The sequence below is a fragment of the Wyeomyia smithii genome, chromosome 2 (genome assembly GCF_029784165.1).
Source record: "Wyeomyia smithii strain HCP4-BCI-WySm-NY-G18 chromosome 2, ASM2978416v1, whole genome shotgun sequence".
Taxonomy (NCBI): Eukaryota; Metazoa; Arthropoda; class Insecta; order Diptera; family Culicidae; genus Wyeomyia; species Wyeomyia smithii.
The window spans coordinates 18,231,593-18,255,293 of NC_073695.1; the positions used below are offsets into that span (position 1 = coordinate 18,231,593).

The 23,701-nt window shown below is 39.6% G+C and overlaps 4 protein-coding genes across 7 annotated transcripts in view; 1 reads left to right on the forward strand and 3 right to left on the reverse strand.

Annotated features, from left to right (window-relative positions):
- Positions 1-23,701, reverse strand: part of LOC129723622 (ribonuclease P protein subunit p25-like protein) — a 59,194-nt gene that overhangs the window by 33,493 nt on the left and 2,000 nt on the right. The gene's annotated exons all lie outside the window — the stretch shown is intronic.
- LOC129723624 (uncharacterized) lies at positions 138-2,536 on the reverse strand. Of its 2 annotated transcripts, XM_055677963.1 has the most exons (4): positions 2,052-2,536; positions 1,828-1,988; positions 1,629-1,755; positions 138-296 (listed from the first exon to the last, which is right to left on the reverse strand). In XM_055677963.1, the coding sequence occupies exons 1-4, from the start codon at positions 2,342-2,344 to the stop codon at positions 179-181; spliced, it is 699 nt and encodes a 232-aa protein (XP_055533938.1). In that variant the 5' UTR covers positions 2,345-2,536; the 3' UTR covers positions 138-178. The 2 variants fall into 2 exon arrangements, with proteins under 2 accessions (XP_055533938.1, XP_055533937.1); XM_055677962.1 differs by lacking the exon at positions 138-296 and having other exon boundaries at positions 317-1,755.
- LOC129723623 (uncharacterized) lies at positions 2,687-3,841 on the reverse strand. 2 transcript variants are annotated; one of them, XM_055677960.1, is made up of 4 exons: positions 3,585-3,841; positions 3,105-3,533; positions 2,925-3,051; positions 2,687-2,865 (listed from the first exon to the last, which is right to left on the reverse strand). In XM_055677960.1, the coding sequence occupies exons 1-4, from the start codon at positions 3,622-3,624 to the stop codon at positions 2,736-2,738; spliced, it is 726 nt and encodes a 241-aa protein (XP_055533935.1). In that variant the 5' UTR covers positions 3,625-3,841; the 3' UTR covers positions 2,687-2,735. The 2 variants fall into 2 exon arrangements, with proteins under 2 accessions (XP_055533935.1, XP_055533936.1); XM_055677961.1 differs by having other exon boundaries at positions 3,588-3,726.
- Positions 14,057-23,341, forward strand: LOC129723619 (aromatic-L-amino-acid decarboxylase). The gene is made up of 6 exons (XM_055677952.1): positions 14,057-14,504; positions 20,720-20,904; positions 21,101-22,023; positions 22,090-22,229; positions 22,520-22,700; positions 22,761-23,341. The coding sequence occupies exons 1-6, from the start codon at positions 14,375-14,377 to the stop codon at positions 22,918-22,920; spliced, it is 1,719 nt and encodes a 572-aa protein (XP_055533927.1). The 5' UTR covers positions 14,057-14,374; the 3' UTR covers positions 22,921-23,341.

Below are 23,701 nucleotides of genomic sequence, written 5' to 3' on the forward strand. Positions count from 1 at the left end.
ATACTATCTGTCTGTCGAATCAAGTGCGATGCTATGCGAAGAATGCCGCGAGCTGTTCGGTTTGATGGGCTTTCGGACAACAAGGTTCGCTGTCTGCACTTTTACTTTGAAAGAATGGTCAGAATTATCGGAAAGAATACAATGCAGCAGAAGGCGTGTTTATGTTTATCAACTTTAATCATCGAGCACATGAGGTAATATGTATAAAGTTATCGTAAAACAGTTGAGCACTGGCTGAAAATACGGAACAATCGCTTAGTTTATTGACTAGACAATCTCTCACTCGAACCAGCATTCTGAAAGTGTACGAATCTTTGTGAAGTATATACGAATTATATGCAACAGGATAAAAGCTCCTCTGCGCCCTTGATCGTGAAAAAAATCGAAAAAAGCAGTTCGTGAATTTTGTTTCAAAAATATGACTAGAATATTTGCGCAATATAAAAAGACATTGTTGAAATTTTCAATCTAATGAGCGAATGGTATGAATGAACTCTACAAACCCATTCCTCGCGTGTGATGTCGTATCTGACAACCGAATGGTTGAACGCAATTAATTTAAAGAACAGGTCGATCTTCAATTTGCAATGCATTAATTTATAAGTAACAAGTGTTTGAAGGTGATTTTTCGAAGTAAAAATTGATTCACCTTCGCAGGAAGAGGATTAGCTAGGCGTTGCAAAAAACGCTTCTAATGGGATTTTTTCCATTGAAACACAAAATTGCTTTCAGTTTACAAAAGGCAAAAGACAAAACGACACATACTTCAAGCCAAAAGAAGAAAACGGTGTCAAATTAGCTCTAAATAGTTGAGTAAATCAATAAAACTATGCATGTTAAGTGCAATCTGATCAAAGCTTGGAAGAACGCAATAATCGCTCTGGCTCAAACTTTTGCGTGTGGTAATATACAGGGTGTTAGGGAGCTGACTTAAAATCCTTCAAGGGGTGATAGAGGACCCTATTTGATGAAAAAAATCATTCTACGCATATGGCCAAAATTTAACTACTGCAGTTTCATTCACATTTTCAGTTTTCGGTTATGTTTGCCTTTAACGAGGTCTAGCACAAGAAATATGATAGCTAGCTCAATTCTGAAAATTTCATTGGAAAGCTGGGAAAATTTCGAGTTTAGAAAACGTCAAATTAGAGAGAATAAGTTCAGTTCTCAAAAAACATTTGATTTTATATTTATTCCTTCCTAAGTGCTTCTTATTCTCTCTACTTTGATGTTTTTAAGACACTGTTGATTAGGAAATCCTCTCAGTTTTTTAACGAACACAACAGAATCGAGCTAGCTATCATACTTTTTGTGCAAGACCTCGTTAAAGGTAAACACAACCGTAAACTGAAAAAAGTGAGTAACTATGCAGTAGTTTTTTCATCAAATAGGGTCCTCTATCACCCCTTAATGGATTTTAAGTGAGCTCTCTAACACCCTGTATACATATATACAGGCTAGAAAGATGCAGTAAAGTTTCAAAACAATAAAACGGTCATGAAGTGAATACAAAATTTTTGATAACGCCTTCAAAACTCCAAGAGCAGCCGAAGGAAAACAACTTTAAATCTGGCCCAATTCGAGGCAAACTGATAAGACCTACACGTATGTATGTACAAGATCTATACCTGCAATCTTCCTCGTTGAACGATTTTCTGTCGTCATACTCTTTGGCGATTATATTTTGCGCAGCACATTCGAAAATGTATGCTCCAACCTCCCTGGCACATTTCTCGTGCTTGGCTTTGTCGTACTCTGTACAAAAAACGAATTCAACACAAAAAGAATCACTTTGGCATGACTAGTAATGGACTGCTTGAATCTCACTTATTTGGGCCCCATTATCTTTGCAGATGTAGTCCAAAACGTCCGCAACCCAGTGCTGCAAGGCTTCAAATATTTCATAGTTTCCTTCCGGAACACATCTTTTAACGGTTTCCATGAACGGATCGAAACAATCGGTTGCTGTCCTTAACTTCGGACAATGCCTGCAATTGGAGAAAACAGGTCCTCAACGTTTGGCTGATCACTAGTCTAGCTAACAGTCTAACTTTTCCAGGATCGCGCTTTGCGTATCCAAATCCAATCGTAACGAGTCCAAGTTGAATTGAACCACATCCAGTTTGGTGCGTAAACACGCACGGACTCCAATCCATGACTTCGTGATCTCCGATCCGTTGATACCTTTTTTCACGCATTCAGTTTCGGCGTACTTCCATAATGTTAGGTACGAAAACTCCATCGGATCCAGCGGGGACTCAGTGGTAACGGTTTGAGCTTGCACCAAAGTTGCCGATAGTCCGACAATGATAAGTAACGTTAGAAAGCGGAGCGCGGAATTCATCGCTGACAAGCAATTCGATCGACACCAACTTTTTGAATGAACTCAGAGGGAATATGTTGAACGTTTAAGAATTGGCGCCGTTATCTCGACAAAAAATATTTTTGGCTGAATTTGTTTTCACATAGTAAGGAGATAATTATGTGAACTCGCGGGGTCACGACTCGCACAATCAGTGTTTACTAGAAAATGCTGGTTCATCACGGGATGCAAGAGCGAAAAAAGTCGAATCATCAACCTCGTAAAAAGGTCGGGGAAGCTGTAAATCGTATGCAAGTTTATAAAGTGTCATTTGGTGTAATTTATATTTTTTCCGTTGAGCAGGATTATTGAATAAACCTAAACTGGAGCAAACTTTTACTTTCAAGCAATGTATTTACGGAACAAATGACGGTTAAGTTACATTTTTGCATGCGGTTTCCCTCACTAATGCTTGGTAGGGTATATCGAAGATTTTAATTAAGTCTCGATTTCCACAAGCGCCTAATTTATCTGCGACACATTCCCTCGAAGTTTTAAGTACTCTGTGAACGTTGCAAAAATCGTGAATAATATGGTTAAATGGTTACACATCGAGGCTCACCTGCATTCTAGCTCAGTATAATTTTTTCTCAACTTTGCATTCGTATCACTGACAAAATTTTTCATACAGCTTTTTATGTATGTGTAGTAATTCTGGAAACAACCAGATGGATTTCCACTATCGTTAGCTGTCAAAATAAAACATTTTAAAATTTAATAAATAAACATACCCCAAACATACCGAACAAAATTGCTCCATGATTCTCGCAAATTAAATCCAACACCTGAGGCAGAAAGTAAACCGGAAAGTCCGGACTCTCAACTCGCTGATCACCAGATTCTAAGCACTGCAGCGCAATCGATTCGATCGGTTGTAAACATTCCACCACGCTACTTCGAACCACAGGGCAATATTCCGAAAAGAATCCTTCCCGTGTGTCGTTGTTCAAACTCATCCAACCCTGCAATATTGCTTCGATATTGATTTTGCCACTTAGACACCGTGGCATCAGAGCGACAGCTTCCATCACCTCAGCGTACGTCACCTCCGAACCACTGTTGCGAATGCAAGCATTTTCGAACTTTGTTCTCAAGCGCTCGATCGCTTCCGACTCTTCCGGAGATCGTTCGTCGGAGTCACTTTCGATCGGCTGCGAATGGCAGCATAGACCTAAGCGAACGGTAAGTTGAAATACCTCAATGAAAGTATTGAGTTACTTACCACCTATTAACAGGATTAGGACTGTCGCTGAACTTTTCATTGCAATCCGTTAGTTTGACTACTTATCACTAACGACCGATGTAGTATGACTGCATCACACAATCTAATTGCACCTTGCTTTTAACCGGGTAGGAGTTATATACTGATAACAACATCACATCTGTTGAGCTAAATGTGATGAGCAACGTTTTTTTCTAAGGCGATTTAACGTCACGTGATGCATTGATTTTATTTTTTTATTGTAAAAGTCTAACGAAGCGTTACACTTTATGTGTAGAGAGGACGATTCCTACTTCTGCACTTGATAAGTGTCAGTCTCTAAGCTCTCAAACACGAGGATCTATTCGAGTCGAACGGAGTCGGGTTTCCAGCAAAAAGCAGCAGTTTCTGTGTTGTCGGAGGCATTCATTGATGATCTTGCATGCAATTTGTATGGAAAAACTTTCTCTTGAGTCTAGTTATTTCCATGCCATTAAAATATCAAGTTGCTGAGTAATAACAAGAATTGTGCACCGATAAACGAAAGCTGTATTTTTTTTATCCAGGGGCCAACCGTTGAAAATATGTACGGAAATTGATCATTTCATACCTACTTGATCACCCGCCTATCAAGCCAGTATTTCATCACATATTCAGTCAAGCCTCCTTCCTTCCTTTCATATTTCATCAGCATGGCTGAGGTAATATAATTCGAAGTTTCGTTTCGACCAGTCTTTCATTCATAAAATGATCGGTATGCGTAAGGTGATGAAATAAACAGAGAAAAAATAAATCGTGTTAACGACCCCAATAAAAACATCATAACTAGCGTGTCGGCAAATTTGAACCGCGATCGCACGTTTGCAGAGTGACTTAATTACAGCTCTGGTTATTCCCAGAAGCGCCGATCTCGGACATTTCTGGGGGCACTATTTGACTTCTGGTAGCTTCACGTGTCCGAATGGAATGCCAATTTTTGGCACTTCTTCTTTCGCCAGGTGTTCGGGGCTTCTGTGCTGTGAATCATCGTGACATGGCATCTTTTTGGCAATTGGCCTTTGTACGCTTTTTTTATTAATCTCTTTTGTTCAGCGTACCACTGGAAGGTATGAACGAGTTGCCAAGTATGTGCCCCAATGCAAAGTGGGATTTCCAATTTGGTATAAGTAGTTGCATTTGGGCAATGAAATGAGAAATTCTCAGAATAACGAAGGAGTGATACAACTGAGCTAAAGAATTACTCAACCGTTTGATATGCGTTTCGAGATGGAAATCTCATCCGTATTTAAATTTAAATACAATTTAGATGGGGGACGTGAACCATAAATTGATCAAACATTTTATCTGTTAAACTACCAGAATACTGGTTATTACGAATTCAATGGAAGTTATTGAATTTTTTCAGCGCTTCAGTTGCAGTTAGCATGCAAGTGTGTATTTATATAGCTGTCACAAAGTACATGACATTATGACATATACATATGCTGATAGTTAGCGGTATGCAAAAAATAAACAACGTCGCGGCGTACGTCAAAACGGATTTGGCTTATCAATGTTCAAACAACAGAGCACGTAATATATGTGAGATTTAAAACGACATGCTCACGGTTAGGTCATGTATAGGGAACGAAAGAGTAATGATAAAATCGAAGGTAAATAAACTAATATCCCATAAGCTTTGTATCTAACAGTGATAACGATATCCGGTAAGACATATGAATATGCAAAAAACTAAAAAAAAATATTTTGTGTCTCGATGGATAGAAAGGTTAGTCATTTGAAATGGAAACTGGCTGCTGGAAATTTTCCACACATGCACGATAAGATTGCTTGTACCATTAAGCACAATATAAGCAATTTTAATAACAATTCGAAAATCAGCGAAAAATGGTGATTAATGTTATCTTTTTATTCATTTAAATACAAATGTTGAATTTTATTCATAAATCAATCCGTCAAACAAAGCACCTAAACCTATCTTCAATGTGTGCATCAAAATTTGCGAATTGAGTTCAGCTAAAAGCTGTGTACACTACCAGCCAGTGGAATTTCCAGTGATGTCAATCTTCCAATCCGTTGCCTGGTGTAGGCGAAAAACCAATTTATTGTGGTACAGCGAAAATTTAAACATTAACTCATCACACCATAAACCATTTAACGGGCCGAAATTGCTCCGCACGTAACGATCCTACTAAGCAACCAATCGAATTCACCGGTGTGAGCCGATTGAACTTTGGTCCGTAGAGCTTCAAAGCTAGCTTATGGGTAAGTCTGCTGAAACGTGACAGGTAGTTTCATACAGCCATTGAAAAGCACCGGACCTCGCGCTGACACATCGCTTTTTTACACTTTGCACACAGTTGGCACCTTTTTTCTCTGGTCGAAACCGGCCTCGCGTTCAATACATATTTTTTGTCGTAGTCATGCGGTATGATTACGTAGCATCCAACAACGCACCGGTTTGATGAAACCGAACCGATTCGCCGCCATATGACAGGAAGGAATCACTTATGACAGCGCCACTGATTCGGCAATCGGCGTCCTTTCTGCAGAAATAGTCGTTCATTCATGCTCCAACTCGGCTAAATTTATCATATCCGCAAGCATCTCGTATTACTATGCGAAGCATACAGCGTCGATTGATGACGTCAAGCAACGCGGGAGGAAGGAGGCACCAGACTTAGACTCGCACCAATAGCTACGGATTGGTAAATATTTACTCCATTAAATCACGCTCGATGCTGAACGAGAGGCCCAGTTAGTTTGGGGCGGCACGCGTGCCCTGTTGAAGCATGCGAACCTCCAGATGCCAACTGACAGTTGCCTGCATTAATGCGGATGCGGGGGTCAAGTCGAGGCAAGCCATGCGAACGCGTTTGTACGTCATCAACAAACGTTCGCAAAAACCGGGCGGCGTGCGCATGGTATTTTATGAGGTCGGTTTTTTTTTATTTTCGGTGAGAACCGAAATAAAAAGGTGGAGGGGTCAAAGTGGTTGATGAAGATGAATAGTTTAGATGGACTTGGTGAAAATTATTTTGAATCATATTTCACGACGTAGTATTATTATAGTTATTGTTTGCAGATTAAGATCAAATTAGTTTGCTGCAGTTAACGGAATTTACATGGAATGTAAATATACAAATGAAACCAAAATTTTCGCACTTTCTATCCACATATGGATATTTTTGCAACTGCGGATGAAGAAAACTTTTAGTCTGGTAATAAAAAGATTGAATTTTGGTGTTGTCTCAAAACAAATGTACATTTTTTTAATAAAAATGAGCGGAATTGTCTAGTTTAGGGAAATCAGGTGAGGTTTGAAAGAAATTTCTCAACGAATGCTTACTTGGCGGAGGAAGAATTCGATAGAATCTTACGAAAAATTTACAAATAAAAATTCAAAAAGTTATGAAACTAAAAAAAAACAATTTAAGATTAATTGAAAAATATCTTACCGAGATTCTAACAGTTGAAGGCGATGAGAGATCGTATGTTTTAAGGGTTAAGTAATTTGTGGTTAATTCTAGCATTACTTCCAGTCAATTTTGGTGAAACTCCTCTGTGGTTAAAGTAATACCTTCGAGGAGTTGACTGCCAAAAACAAAGTTGTTGATGAAAAAATGATGTAAGATTGATGAGCAATAAAAATCATTATTTCATAATCCAAGGTTAAATTAATGCACTTAGCATTTCAAACAGAAGGATTCCATCACGAATTAAGACAATGTTTTTAATCATCTCAGTGGATTCCTGAATTCGCTTGAATTGCCCGGATTATCTCCTAACAATTTGCTATTGTGGGATTGAATCGTTAATTTTAGTTTTGCGGAATGTCAATCAATTTCGACTTGCAATGGCACCAGGCTCACGGTGAAAGCATTCAATGAGCATTAACATTGAAACAAAAATCTTGAAAGGAAACTATAAAAGTGAAAACGTTTTGTTTTCACATATTCCGATGATTCCCACCGACTTGTTGTTTAATTTCATCACACGACACCACACCGACATTTTACTAACAGTGCTCAAAATGTCGACGAACGAAAAAGACGTGCGTGAACGGATTTTATAGTCGTATCGGAAATCCTCACCTCTCGATACGTGAACTCGCAAAAAAACTTAACTTGCCGAAAACCACAGTCTACGATGTGTTGAAAAGGTCTTCTTTCTGAACGTTTGAGTGTCGAAAGAAAACCAAAAAATAATAAAAATATTGGTCGTGCGGATAATTTTTTGCACAGAAAGATGAAGAAAATTGTGAAGAGGAATCTGAGTCGCTATCCGAACAGAGGCTACAAAAGTAGGAATATCACCAGAATTTGTTCAGAAATCGGAGAAGCGTACCGCTTTAAAGTCCTTTAAAGTCAAGAAAGTCCCCAACCCAACGATACGCAGAATTTGACGGCAAAAGCACGTGTTCAAAAATTGTATTGCGTTCTTTGTCAAAACTTTCATACGTCGTAAAGAACGATAGAAATTTAAACATCGTGGAAGACTTTAAGCTATTTCCAGGAATGGTTTATTACAACGCAATGGCCAGGAAAGATACCGAAGAATATTTCTACCAAAAATTGCGAATCCCCCCACTGTTCTCAGCTGCGCCCATTCGGAAGATATTATGTTCTGGTGAAGCGGACGCTCTCTGGAAAGAAGCAACCCAGTCAACCACAAATTCTATACCTATCAATGTATGAAAACTATCGCGAATGTAGCTCAACGAAGTTGAAATCGTATAACACGCTTTTTATCATGCGCAGAAATTCATCTTTAATTGTATATCATGGTGAAGTCTTACCGATTTACGATTGTAGGCTTAGAGTTGTAAGACAGTGTGAAACAAATCACTTTTTATCGGATATTATCGTATATAAATACGTATATCAATGAATTGCATACCATTATTCCTCAGTACGTATAACGCCTCCAAAATAGTACGTATTGCGCATCAATTGCGAGTTTGTATGATATATATGAGCGCGGATATTGGAATCAAAACATTATAACCTGAAACGGGGCGAATAGAAACAGTGGGGCGAATGGAAACAAAACTTCCGAACTTGAAAAATGCGATTTTAAGTCTTCGATTACATTTAAAAACCATGCAAAAGATATTTTTTTTGATAGTTTAATAGTAAACAAGTCCTGCAAACCCATTTTTTGCTTAGCAGCACTACTGTCGGCTTGCTTAAAAAAAATGCAAAATGGGGGCTCAAATTCTGAACGTTTCCGAGTAACAAAAAACTTTGTCTGTGGAAGCCATTCTGCTTCACTTAGAACTTGTTCGTGTGATATGCTGGGTCGGTAGTTTAGCATTTCGAGTTTTTACGGTGAATTAAAGGATTGCCGTAAGGTATTCATCACCACGTTACCTATGTTTCATGGAAAACTCGCGGTTCTCAGATTAACGGGGCGAATAGAAACAACGCCGTAGCGGCTATTTTTTGTACTAAACCATGTGGATTTGATAAACACTATAATGTTTCATATGTAAAATGATGTCTGGAATATGTTTTGCGCCTTTTTAAGCCCATCATGGTCAGGACTTACCAACAAAAAAGTCCAAAAACGTATTCGCTCCGCCTGTTGCTGTTGAGATTTTACGCAAAAAACTGTTTCCTTGTCAAGCGGTTACGAAATATAGAATCAACTACTCTGTGATATATCGGATGTTACCTTTAGACTTCAACCCAGTAGACAACCACGCTAGTTTCCAAAAACGTGATGAAAGTCTGATTTATCTGCTGCATGATGCTCGACATGGATTGATCCGAGAGATATGAATCAAGGTTTCAGTTCCACCAAGACACAATGTTTCCGGATGTCGTGTCCTAGATGAAATACCGGAAGATGCCAGACCGGTGGAAATGCTTGACCCAACCCCGAATTCTTCTGTTCCTAAAAAGGACTCTAATAGAACAGATTCATTATCAGATAACAAACATGAAGTAATAAACCGAATATTTCCACTATTTTGATATTTTATATCGTTTTCTTGCCTCTCATATCAATAAATATGATGCAATTGTTCTGTTTTCTTCAAATTAAAACTAGAATTTTCTATCAGAACAAGGAAAACGTATTTTATTGGCGAGTGTTTCTATTCGCCCCATTGCGGGGTGAATAGAAACATGCAACATTTTTTTCAATAAAACAATGAATTACTTATTTTATCAAAATGGACGTTACACCCTTAATAAAGGGAGGCAAGACCCATGTTTCAAAACTTTTATACTCATTCTATACATTATAGTATTTTTGTACACTGCAAGATATATCGCAGACTGTTTCTATTCGCCCCGTTTTACGGTATACGTATGAAAATGTTGACTGGGAAGAGGTTAAAGATGACAAACATTTTCATCGAGTCTGGATGAGAGCTGCCAGCAAGATCACCGAGGAGACTCTACAAAGCCTAATGGTGAGTGAAGCGCAAAGTACGATAATTCGACATCAGTGAAGAATAATGATGTTTTGAACCCGTGAAGTTGTAAACCATATCCCGTAGTTTGGAATAAACATTCATGTAAGAAAAACATTGCTTTGTTAGTGTTTGATTACGTTTTTTATGTCCGGATTACTGGGGAGACAAGCCTTAAAACCTGAGTAATCCCGTTGTTGTTTCAACAGCCTAGAGCCGTATCAAGAATTTGCCTTTACTTTACTCGGGCTTAGGAAACCCTTCGCCAATTTCCTAATGTTTGTATTGAAAAATGGACAACAATTGCCAATTTCAGGGGTTTAACTTCACACGCGCTGACGAAACTAGCCATGCAGCATCAATCGTAGTAACCCATGAGTCAGCAGAAAAAATGGACGAATTCTAACGGTGATCGCGGAAACAGTGAAGCTACTCCTTGAGAAAGCGTGCGTGTTCAATGAATGCCGAAACCGGACATCGTGCGACACTTTGCGGACGCAGGATACGCCCGTTCCGGCATCTACAACACCATGGACCACATTCAGAGCTTCGTAAGAAAGCCCGATTCCGGACGGTCGACAACCCTGAGGGACAAGAAGCTCCAAATGATGCTGATGAGCAATAGCCCGAGGAAAAAGTGGCTACATCCCTGCGTGTGCTTGACCGGAAGGTCGATGCAACCGATCAAACAGTGAAAAAGTAAGTAAGTCTCGTCCACTGGTCTCGGAGTTGCAGGCAATGACGCAGCGGCAGCGGCTGAATAAGATGGCCAAGTCGATTTTCCCGGTGACCGGCGACGTGGCGGTGGTAATAGACAACAAATATAAGGGTGAGATAGGCCCTGGGTGGCAACGACTGGCAGGGCATTTCGTATTTTACTTCCCTCAAGAAGGAAGTGAGCTTCGAGGTGAAGTTCATTTTACACACCAAGTTCCCCAAGAAGGTGCTGCTATAGCTGATAATCAGCGAGAAGGAGATGTCAAAGCCGCTCTTCTTTCGCTCCGGACTGGCCGTGAACGTGGCAATTTATAGTACGAAATACCTGCCGACCTGCGAAGACGCGGTGATACCCAAGACGGCGAACCCGCCCCAGCTGCGTTACTTTAAAAATTTCTGGGCAAACATGAAACGTAAAATCTACTCCAATAACTCCAACTTCGTCTTCGCTTGCGCCACTCTCCACTTTCAGTACTCCACCAAATTTAGTCCGCAACACTTTCCGTTCGAATACCGCCAGTGCGTCCTCCGTAAACAGCGTCACGGTTTCAAGGCCAAAGAGAACTACAATTTGGGTCTTGAACGTCGTCAGTTTCGTGCGGCGGTGTATGCTGCTGGATCGAAACGTCCTGCGAATGACGAAAAGGCCCGATTTCCAGCTTAAATACGTCGTTGGATCTCTTAACTTGTGTTGTTGTCGGCGGTTACTAGGGATCCCATGCATACGTACTCATCTACCACTTCGAGTTCAGCGCGGTCTATTCCATGATCACCATCCGTGGGAGGCGAATGTTGATTTCTCTCAAGCCTCTACCTTTTATATACTTGGTTTACGACGCATTGATTTCTAGTCCAACTCTCCTGGCCTCTACTTTTAGTCTGGCGTAGATTGCCTCCACCGTTGCAAAGTTTCTCGTAATAACGTTGGTGTCTCTTGCGAAGCCTATGAGTTGACTACCTTTGCTCAAAATCATGCTTCGTATTATGATGCCAGTTCGTCAGATTACACCCTCACCGATATGCACACGTAACAACCGGTCCAAAATATCTACGATAAATCGTGTCAGTTTATCCGGGAAACCGTAGTTATGTATTATTTGCCATAGCTGGTCTCGATTGACAATAATAATAATACATCGCCTTAAAGTCCACGGAGAAGTGATGTTGTACTCCCCGGCATTTGTGAAGGATCTGCCTAGGGTAAAGATTTGATCCGTAGTAGCGCGTGCTTGCATGAAGCCCGCTTGGTGCTACCCTATGAATCTCTTTGCTAAAGGAGATAGATGGCGGAGCAGAATTTGAGAGAGTACTTTGTAGGCGGCGTAGATCAGCGTTATGCCACGGTAGTTGCTACCGTTTCATAGATGCGACATACAATTCCTTCCATTCATTCCTCCGGTAGTTTCTCTTTCTCCTAAATCCTGGAAATTACACAGTGTTGTACCGCTGTCAGTTACTTTTTAGTATGTTTCTAAAGCTCTGCCAGTATTCTGTCCTTGGCTGCGGCTCAATTGTTCTTAAGGGACCCAATTTCCCGTTTGATCTCTAAGATATCGAGAACTGGGACACTGCTATCGTTTGTACGCACTCCAAGGTAACTTCCTTTCCGCTTCTGCCGTTGCTCCAATATTGAGGTGCACAGCGAAAAATTACTTCCACCTGTTTCTCCCACATCCCTACACATATCTGGGCTCGGTGTGTAGCTTTTCCGGGATTGGCTCACCTACTCATAAAACATGCTCGTGACATTAGCCCGAAACAGACTCTCCAGCTCTTTACGACCTGTCCTGTTTTCTCACGTGGTGATAATTAGATAGATTTTCTAGTCCCGTGGTTCAGGATTCTAATGTTCGAATATCCCGAGTTTTGATATTGAATTAAAAGAGATATTTTGAATGTTTTGTATTTGCCATAGTCATAAGTGCCACGGTCATAAGATCATAAATATCCTTGCAAACAGTCTAAATTTGAGGATTACATAAAAACATATACGAAAAATATAGTGTCTTCAATTTGTTATATTTGCCATATTGTCGGTCATATCTTCAAAGTTAAAAATAGAAGAAGAGAATTATGTTACGAGGAAACTGCTTTTTTGTGAAATTTAGAATTTAGATTTTTCGCAAAGCCATACATGTCTCAAGTTCTAACAATTGTTCCTAGATAGGTTTTCTATACAACCAAACGCCATTTTTTCTAGTTCATTCTAGAAAATCTTCATTTAAACAAACCGGAAAATTTAATTCCAAGCAATCTTGAAGTATGAATAAAATCAATCAAATTAGATATCATTTTAGATGTTTAAAAATATTATTTAAGTATAGTAACTGTTATGTGCCTTTTCCGTTTAGGTACTGCGAAGGGCTAACTAACGTTAGGTAATTATACTTATTTGATGACTTTAAGTGACGAATGACTAAGAGTTAAAGTCACTATAATTAAATAAATAATAATTGTTTGATGACATTCATGGTGGTGTTCTATTCACTATTGCAAATTAAACGTCAATTTACACAATTAACTCTATTAGCAAGCAACTGTATGTACATTTTGACACATCTAAACTTTACTATGGAAACTGCGCTGTGATCTCTTCTCTCATGAAGTATTTATACTATAGATACAAATTGAAAAACATAAATGTCACATTGTTTTGATCATATAATGGGAAGTTATTTGAGACTCGTATAAATGGAACCAATTTGAAATTCCTAAAACTGTCAAACGGAAGTGAAATGAAGCACCACGATTGATGCAAATTATTTTCATGGACTCAGACGTACTCAGATATGATTTTTTTTATGAAATTTATGCTTTAATAATGAGCAAAGTTGATTGAAATATATTTAAAAAAAATATCTGCCAAATTGAAATCATTTTTAATAGAATTACCTCTTCCCCACTTACTCAAGATTGAAATTATATATAAAACGTTAAGGTGTAACACAAACACTCAATATATTTCGTAAATGGAGCCCGCCGGTAATTTGAAACAAAAGCATACCGCCTTATCCCCAATGAACTCATCAAACGTTAATTAAATCAACGGCTACCAGGAACTGAGATCAAACATCTAACGTCCATACCTGCACGGATTTCGGATTCTTCGTATGGATTGCGCCCACTCTTTCACTTTTCACCAACCAGAAAAAAAACTGTTACTGTCAGATTAACAAAACCACCCCGACTGCCGTGGTTGAACATGTACCGAAAACCGGGCACGTTCACAATTTGCCTCTCGCCGAATCCTCTCATGCAAGCGAACGCGAACCACGCCAGTGCCAGCGGCGATGCACGAGCAAACTGCGAATTGGATAAAAAGCTTTCGCGCGGTTTGACTTCCAGTCAGTCGAAGTTGCGAATCGGAACGAACAACTCGAAAGAAAGATAAAAATTAATACGCGTTGAAGCGCCAAGTTTAGCAACGGTCGGAATTGTTTGACAAACGTTGTTTGTTCTGTGAGTGGTTTGAAATCTGGTGTTTTTGGCAGTAACCGTTGAACCAAAGACGAGATCCAGCTGGCACGTGCTTGTTAGATGTGGTAGTGATTAATTACGATTAGGTACCAGCCAGTAGAGCACAAAATATTTATTTAAACACAGTGCACGAAATCCAACTGAACTGTATAACTACAAGCTGGTTTGTGGTAATAAATAGTGCCGAATAACAAAAATGAACGCCGAGGAATTCCGTGTTTACGGAAAGCAGATGATCGACTATATCTGTGATTATGGAAACACCATCGAGGAACGGGACGTTGCACCGACGGTCGATCCCGGCTTTTTGCGTCAACTGTTGCCAGGTAGGCTAGCACTTTCTAAAGCTACTGAGCAATGATTTCATCATGCTTTTAGAAATTTACAATATTTAATATTTGCTCCAGCGATTAGCTCGCGTCGTAAAGTCAGCTACTAGCCATTGATCACTAGTGTGCTATTGATTATTGAATTAGCACTTGTCTCGTAAATCTAGTACCGAATTGCCACATAAAATGAGTAAGATACGGATCGCTTGTGTTCCGAGTCAACAGAATGTCAGCTGATAATTAGTTTTTTTTGTCGCCCACCCGGCGTTGGCTATGATGGGTAAGCCGTTTAAACTTTGTCAAAAATAAACCATATTGCCGTTTTACGCAAAAGGACTGAAGAGGCACGTTTTCAATATCGCCGATGAATGGAAAATAGCTGCCCGGGTGGTTATAGTAGCGGCACAGTGTACACTCCTACGTCAACCCAGCAACTGGTGCGGGATTCCTTTAGAACCCCGTTCGAGAACAAGGGTAATAACGACTATAAAAAAGGGCTAATCCGATTAGGTCGTGCCCTTTTCTGTTTGATGATAAAAAATAGAAATGACGGCTTTTTAACGTGGTACCGTTTGATATTTGGTTCGGTCCGCCTGGCTATGAGTGCTAATTGTTTCTACGTACCTGTGAAAGAGATAGAAAATTTTGAGTTAGATGTGAATTAAAATGTTTATATGGAAGTCAATAACATTTACACGACAAAGTAATTTTAGACATATTTTGTTTTTAGTTTTCTGAATACATATGTTTGTTAGACACACGAAGTGTGTGAAAGTTATTCACACTCTCTTCTCATTTCAGCCATTTTTGCGCAGAAAAATACTGATAAAACTGTTAGTCCACAGTTATACTGTACCGGGAAGTTGGCTCCCAGTTAAATTACCATAGGCTTAGCAGCCAATTATCATCTCTGTTATTTGAAAAACATGTAAAAATAATAGGTCTTTTTTGAGTTATGCTATTTTTAAAAATAGGAGCATAACTCGTACAACTTTGATGAAGTAATAATATCTTCATCGAAGTTGTCGAACTGCAAACAAACCAGCGGCGATTTCAAAGATACCGAAAAGAATCGAATAGTGCTTTTACCGGAAATTGAAGAGGAGCTTGTACAAAGCGTTCCTGTTAAGAGTGAAATCAAATTTGAAGCGTGCCTGAGACCTTCTGGAACTTTATAAATTTAAAGAGGAAAAACTCAACCATTATACGGATGCTGAAACATGTGAACAGTTTGCTTAATTCTTCGCTTCTGTGTTTGTTGATGTTCATGCTAATATTGTTAGCCTAAACACGTTCAAGATCACGCAACATAATTCAACATAATAAACCTGCTTGGTGCCTCTGACAGCTTAGTTGCATTACTTAGTTCATATCTATGTAGCTTAGTTGCATTACTTAGTTCATATCTATATATCGATTACTTCGTGTAAAATCGGGAGCGTGTATCTCAACTCCGTTCATTAACTTGAGCGGTGTACCTCAAGGAAGCAGTTGCTTTTTACAATATTTGTAAACGATGTCGTTATTTTGCTTAGTGATGGATATAAACTCATATACGCGGATGATCAAAAACTATATTTCGTTGTGAAGTGCAGAGAAGATTGTCATCGCTTGCAGCAGTTGCTATATGTTTGTGGAATTTTTACTTTCCTTGCCATTCCCTATTCTTCTACGCTCCACCCTCTTTCCAAATTACTGACGTAACTTTGATATAATACGCACGCTATTGAATTGAATTTTTCATTTGTTCATTGACCGGCAAAGCGGACGGTTCTTTCTGGAACAGCAGAAAGCGGGTAGTGGCAAATATTGGTCGCTTATAAAGGCGCATTCCAGCGAATTAAATTCCTCATTAGTTCGTATGTATGGGTTGCTATAGCGAGTGTTTATCGAAGATTTAGTATTTTCTCGTTTATTCATTAACACTTCATTAAAAATATTAAAACCGTCTAAACGAACCCAGTTGTAAATTCGACTTTACAGCAGTGATTTGAGCTTCTACAACCAGTCCTTATTCATCGAGGGAACATTACTGCCGATGAATGATCAACACTTATTTGCTTGAAATTTCATTTAAATCAAAACAGGTTATTTTAAGTACCATAAACTATTGGTAAAGTTTTCTCAATGAGCATACATTTAATTTTTGTTTGTATTTCTCGATGTGCGGTTTTGTTTTTGTTTCTCGCACAGAGAAAAAAAAAACTTGTCTCTATCGTGAAAAATAACTCAACGTTTAGACATTCTAAATCATAATCAAAGAAGGTAATATATTTTCCTGTCACTCGCCAAAACCTTGATATTATTTAAATAAACGTAATTTCTTAGAACACATGAAGTTGTATAACTGGGCTGGAGCTAACCTAGCATGAGTTTTATCGGTGTAATGTCAAACAATTTCCAATCTTAGAATTTCCCCCTCTATCGTTCTTGTCTCCAATTTCAGATAGTTTTGTTGAGCTTGCTTTTTGCAAAAATTGGAAAATTTTACCCAATTCGCTAAATAAAATAATTGGTGCTTATTACGGGAGTCACTTCACGGTGAAATATATTTCACTCTCACGCTCACTTCACTTTTTTAGACCTATTCCCGATTCCACCTCAAATGAGGTGACAAAAATCACCTCCGTGGAGTGAGATTGACAGTGAAGTGAAATTGAGAATAGGACAAGTGAAATGAGATTGTTTCCCAGCTCAAAAATGTCTAAGTCGCACAAAGTCGTTTTTTCCCGTTTTTTAGATAACACCAGATCTTGACGTGTTCTGCATTTCTAAGACATTCGGCATCGAAAAAAATGTTTTTTTCCGGTATCGAAAATTTCCTGAACTAGTTTGCATTTTTTTCATCGGGCAAAAAAATGAAAAATTGACCGCCTTAAGGCACGGATCAAACTCTGATTCGCTTCGTTACTGAAGAATAAATCCAACATTTACCATTAGATCACAAATCAATCAACTTTAAGACTTATGGCAGCTTCGTGGAATCATTTCACCGTTCAAAATGGTCGTGAAATAATTCCACGCGAAACGTCGCTTTTTCCGTTCTCACTTCACTGATATGACACTCATAATAACCCAGATTTCACGGCAGATGTCACTTCGCGACGTTTTTCTCACTTACGTGAGTCCCGTAATAGGATTTTGTTCACTTCACTCTGATTTCACCGTGAAGTGACTCCCGTAATAAGCACCATTGTCTTATTCGTGCAGCTACGAACAAAAGTTTTCCTGAAGTGACAGCGCTAGAATAAAAAAATAACACTCTTCAAGTATATATTATTATTTATAACGCTTTATCGTTTCAGCATTTTGAAATGCACTTTTAGATTAAATTACAGAAAATACTAGAGTTACAATTCCGTCTACTATTTGTTTTAATGGACCTACTCGTTTTTCAGACTTTTTGCTTCATTATTTGCCATTTTTTGACCATCAAACGTTCTATTTGGTTTATTGCTGTTTTGACAACTCCTTATAATTTATTAACGTAGAACTACGTTTTTCTTTAGCCCCCCACATTAGGGTGTAAATTGAAAGTACTTTAACGGAAAGGTGACGAAATATGTCCCTTTTTAAATGCTTATAAGCCGATTTCCTTCATTTTTGCAGCAATCGATTTGAAAATTTTTCACGCATCCACCCAAATGCAGAATAATATTGTTTGATTATGTGAACTATTGTACTATTAAGAATTGTCAAGCTTCGTTGAAACGAAAATTACGTCCTCTGATTGGTCGCTTGTTGGCTTTCCCTGAAATGGTTGACAGAAAAGTAAACCTAGTAAGCCATAGCGTAGCGGGTTGCGGTAGTAGCAGCAGCGAGTTGCGCCAGTATTCGTAACAAATCACTTGCCGGTTGGTCATATATCTCAGCAGCAGCGAGGTATTTTCCAGCGTGTGTTGTTAGAGTTCCATTATTTCCCACTGTCGGAGCAGCACAAAGGTTGCGATAAGCATATCCTATTTTGAACAGTAAACTACCTTTCTCAAGGCAACTAAACAAGTAGTTGAAGATTAATCATTTTTTCGAAAGGTCTCAAACGCTAGATTTAAAAATAAATGTTTTCTCATCTTGTTCACTCAGTGGTATCATATTGTTGTGTGCAAATTAAAAACCGATAGCACTGCGGCTGGATTGTGAGAAGTACGGGGCTTGATGCCACAGTGACGATTTGGAATATTGCTTAGTTTAAATAGGTTGATAGATATGGAACATATATTTCGTGCTACAACATGGCAAGTGGTGCAGTATTTTTTTTTTTGAAGTGCTGTATTATTCTCCTACCGTAGACTCCAAGCGTTAACTTAATTGGGAGTTTCTTGAATTGAGCAAGCAAGAGTAGATTTTAATGCATTAGTTAAAAGTGTGTGTTGTTACACGTTGGCTATGCGGTCGTTTGTTGGATACAACCTCGCACTTTTGTTTTTTATTTTTTGGTTTTTTATATAAATTTTCTATTTTCAAATTTTCACAATATTTTTTACAATTTTCGTTATCCTTTCAAAAGCTGTTGTATTTTATATCTTCTCGTTTATATTTTCTTCTTTTTGTTAAGATTTCTTGCATTTAAGGCGTACAAGCAACAAACATTAAATAATGAAATTTTCAAAATTTGGTCGGCGACAATCAAGGGACTAGAAATGTGCGAATAATCAGTTTGAGTAATAAAAAAACAAGTACCGAATCTGTTTCAAATTTATCCAATGTTAGTTGTAAAATTTCGCATTAGAAACTTCATAAATTTTGATTATGATGAAGTCATTTCAAAGTGCATGTTTTTTGCCAAAATCCGCCCAACTACTGTTTTTTGCGCAGTGCTATAGTGAGTGGGAAAAGTTGCCTGCAGTGTGAATAGTTTGTACTTCACCACGCCACTTACCACGCTATGTGTGGTCTCTTTTTTGACGTTGACGCAATAAGGAAGCACCGTTTCTTGTAAATATCATCCTAACGGGCGAGACAAATTTTGCAATTGAAGGTTTTTGAACTTTATTCATTCAGTAGTTTCCAAACGCTTCTTATCAGCTCGCGTAATCAGATCATGTAAGACAAGGCACCAACTTGTTTAAGCAGTCGTTTGATTCCACTAGAAACACATATTTCTTCTTCTGCAAGCATCCGTTTTTGTTGTAAAATTTGGTAAATAAATGAAAAAAATGTCGAACTTTGTCTTGGTTTTTCTAACATGGGACTATTATACGTGCAACGGAAATACAAACATCGGATAATTGAAGGTCATATTACGAAACAGGTTTTTCCGTACCAACTACGCAATTCTCAATTCGCATTTATCTATCTCATAACAAGCGCTAGCAATTGGCGTGCAGATTGTTTGATTATTTGATAATAAACTAGCCAAAAATCCACTTTGTGATGACGATTTTCACGTGCTTTACAGTACTCACGTTTGATGTCATGTCTCGGTGAAAGATTTTTATCGCCATGCGTCACCAAAATATAACTTCGCTTACACGACTCGCCGCTCGAGGGCACGAAGAGTAGTTTCTTCCAATATTTACTATACTTAATCCAACGAACCAATGGTTCACACGGTTTTGTCATTGGCGTTAGCTCATCCGATAAAGTACCGAGCGTTTCCTCTTGCCGGCGCTTCTCGGCGATGTTTTGGTTCGTCGCTTGAGCCACCGTTGAATCCACAATGACAACGCTTCTCTGAGTATATCATTCACTCTGCTATCATGGTGCTTTGTACTAAGCTCGATGTTTGCACTGACGATCGGACGACTCATTGTGAATTATGTCACGCCGTCTGTAGAGGTGCTTTGCGATGTGAGCAGGAATAGATTCACATAGCGTGAAAATAGACAGCGAGCGAGTATGAAATCACGAGTTCTGCCCGTGCACCGCTCACTTTGCATCACCCCGCTAACTGGCTGCAGCGAAGTTGCAATGTACAGTACAATTATATTTTGCATTTCTTCTACTAATATTTATACTACATTTGAGTAAATAGGAATATCAATGATTCCTAAATTCCAACTGGCGAATCAGGTCGCACGGTTCCCAAACAGCGGCGCTGCACCACGCACCCTTGTGACAATTTATTAATCAATCGAGCGTGAAGGAATGTGTTGCACTTACACTGGCACTATTTTTAGCAGCCCACCTTCCGAGATTCGGCATTTAGCACACGTACCTACAAACACTAAAAATTTCCCTATTTGTTTTGTTCTCTCCCCCCTCTCCTACAGATGAAGCCCCTCAAAAGGGTGAAGACTTCAAGCGAATGCTGGAGGACGTCGAACACAACATCATGCCCAATATGGTGCACTGGAATCATCCGCGGTTTTTTGCCTACTTCCCGTCCGGAAACTCGTACCCATCGATCCTAGGCGACATGCTGAGCAGTGCCATCGGGTCAATTGGTTTCTCATGGGTAAGTCACCGTTCGCGCAACTTCGTGACTGTTTGTATGTCAATATTTGCCGGCGATCGGCGTTCGACGATCGAACAAATAAATGACCCCATCGCCATGCGAAACGGAGCGTTAAGCATTTGTTTGCTGTGGACTTTCCACTCGACTTGAAGATTGATGATCTGTTTCTGATTCTTTTCGTTGTTTGCAAACACAGGCTTCATCCCCGGCGGCTACTGAGCTGGAAGCGATTGTATTAGACTGGTACGCTAAGGCATTGGATCTGCCGGCTTTCTTCCGAACTGATTATGCTTACGGTAGCGGGGGTGGCGTCCTGCAGGGATCAGCCTCAGAGGGTGTACTGGTTTGTATGATGGCCGCACGTGCACGGGCCATCAAGGCATTGAAAGGAGATAACCACGAGGTACACGACAGCGTCTATTTGCCCCAGCTGGTGGCTTACGCATCAAAGGAAGCGCACTCATCGATTGAGAAGGCAGCCAAGATGGCAATCGTTCAACTAAGAGTTCTCGAAACGGACAGTCACGGGGTGTTCCGAGGAAAAACATTACAAGAGGCTATCGAGCGAGATTTGGAGAGGGGATTGACACCATTTTTCGTGGTCGCCACTGTCGGAACGACATCGGCTTGCGTCTTTGATAATCTGGTTGAAATTGGTGAAGTTTGCAAAAAAGTACCAAGCATTTGGTTCCACGTGGACGGGGCGTACGCTGGAAATTCATTCATTCTGCCAGAGATGCGACGCTTTAAGAACGGTCTAGAGCATGCCGACTCGTTCAACACCAATCCCAATAAGTTACTACTAACTAACTTTGACTGCTCAGCTATGTGGGTTAAGGATGTTAAGCTTCTCACTACAGCCTTGGCGGTGGACCCACTCTATCTACAGCATGACCATAGGGGAGCCGTTGATTTCCGCCATTATGGAATTGCACTCAGTCGTCGATTCCGAGCGCTGAAATTGTGGTTCGTCTTTAGGACTTATGGAATCATCGGGCTGCAACGATACATTCGCAATCACATTGCCTTGGCTAAGCGCTTCGAATCTCTTGTCATGTTGGATGATCGCTTTGAAGTACGTAATGATGTCAACCTCGGGCTGGTTTGTTTCCGTTTGAAGTAAGTTATATGCAAGTAGCTTGGAAAAAGTGATCGTATATTGAACTTCATTTTTTCAATCAACAGAAGACACGACTGCATTAATCGTGATTTACTCGCTCGCATCAATCATTCCAAGAAGTTTCACATGACACCGGCCATGGTTGGAGGCAAATATATAATAAGATTCTGCGTTACTTATGAGCATGCCACTCCGGAACATATTGGTGAGTATTGAAAGATTATTACAACTTTACTGGTAGGTAAATGTTGTTGTTCTGCTCGGAAAGTTTGAAAGTACTTTCGTGATGCAACACTCACACCGTACTACGTGAGAAACTGTCACCGCAATTATTTTCCACACTGTTGGCGCCACGATTTGCATAATCGATACCCTCACACGGGGGTTCAACAGTCTTGTCTCGTAATGTCTCTCACGCTTGACTTACGTTTCGTGTTCGTGTTTTTTGCTAAACTGTTATTAACTGACGCAACATTTGCACCCGTTTTCTAACAGATTACGCTTGGGAAGAAATTAAAAACTTCGCTGAGGAAACATTGGCCGCGGAGGACGGCGGCAAGGTTGATAAGCAGCCGATCAGTAAGAAAGTCCCGAAGAAGCTCACCCGCAGCATGTCAACCCGGTTCTCCTTCACGCGCAGCGTGTCGCGCGAGATTTACGAGCGACAAAACAGCCGGTAAGAACATTAGAAACAAATTAAAGAGTACTAAGGCTAATAAAACGAAATGTTTACTAGATCGCAACTCACGGATGGTGCCACCCCGATTGTTATCATCGACACCGATGAGATCTTACAGAACCTGCAGCGAGCGTCTTCGAGGGTAAACGGTTCGGATCGACCCTCCAACCAGGTAGAACTGTACGAAACCGACAGCACGGATGAAGCTAGCAATTGACTAGGACCCGAAACGCCAACCGCGACTACCATGACAGTGCTTCTGCCTAGAAGCGGAACGTTTTTCCATGAGAACCATTACCCACCGGGGTCTCCGGGAGCCCTCGATTTTGGCGGAAGCCTGGGGCGCCAGTGCAAGTCCAAAAGTTGCTCTAGTATTAGACAGATGTGATGCTGTAGCTTTAGTATATTACCTACTTCACACTTTCTCTCGATCTATGTTTTGTTATATTGTACTGCATTGACACAGAAGTATTATTAGAAGAGTAGAAACGTATTTAGTAAATCCATCTCTTTTTTTTAGTGGATGAAAACGTTGTTGTATACATGTGAGCTTTACTATTGTAGTGTGAAAAAACAACTAGTAGACATACAAATATACATATATTTATTCGAACCGTTGAAATTTTTCAATCCATCAATACGTACATTTTCTTACTGGCGATTTGGAGACTATGCTTGACACTATATGTTAGTCCGAAATCCAAAAAGAAATCGGGCGGGAATTAAAAATATCTTCGCTATGATACATTGTTTTTATATTATTGCAATTAAAATCAAAATATACAGAATAATTAATAATATACAACTGGATGTATTATCAGTTGTTTACAGCGAGTTTAATCAGCTAAACTGCCGCTCCAAGCATTACTGTCCTAGCGTCCAAGGTTTGCATAGAATATGGGACAGTTTTGCTTGGAGCGGCAGTAAAGGAGAATAGTGATGTTGTGAATACAACAAACTAAAAAAGAAAATAACAATCGTAGGTTATGTGAACGTCA

Coding starts and splice junctions, on each gene's coding strand:
- LOC129723624 (XM_055677962.1), bottom strand. CDS start 2,344: ATGAATTCCGCGCTCCGCTTTCTAACGTTACTTATCATTGTCGGACTA. Junction 1,989..2,051: donor CAAAGCGCGATCCTGGAAAA/GTTAGACTGTTA, acceptor CTCCAATTGCAG/GCATTGTCCGAAGTTAAGGA. Junction 1,756..1,827: donor AGATAATGGGGCCCAAATAA/GTGAGATTCAAG, acceptor TTTTTTGTACAG/AGTACGACAAAGCCAAGCAC.
- LOC129723623 (XM_055677960.1), bottom strand. CDS start 3,624: ATGAAAAGTTCAGCGACAGTCCTAATCCTGTTAATAGGTG. Junction 3,052..3,104: donor TCATGGAGCAATTTTGTTCG/GTATGTTTGGGG, acceptor TTATTTTGACAG/CTAACGATAGTGGAAATCCA. Junction 2,866..2,924: donor TATACTGAGCTAGAATGCAG/GTGAGCCTCGAT, acceptor CAACGTTCACAG/AGTACTTAAAACTTCGAGGG.
- LOC129723619 (XM_055677952.1), top strand. CDS start 14,375: ATGAACGCCGAGGAATTCCGTGTTTACGGAAAGCAGATGATCGACTAT. Junction 14,505..20,719: donor TTTGCGTCAACTGTTGCCAG/GTAGGCTAGCAC, acceptor CCTCTCCTACAG/ATGAAGCCCCTCAAAAGGGT. Junction 22,024..22,089: donor CTGGTTTGTTTCCGTTTGAA/GTAAGTTATATG, acceptor TTCAATCAACAG/AAGACACGACTGCATTAATC.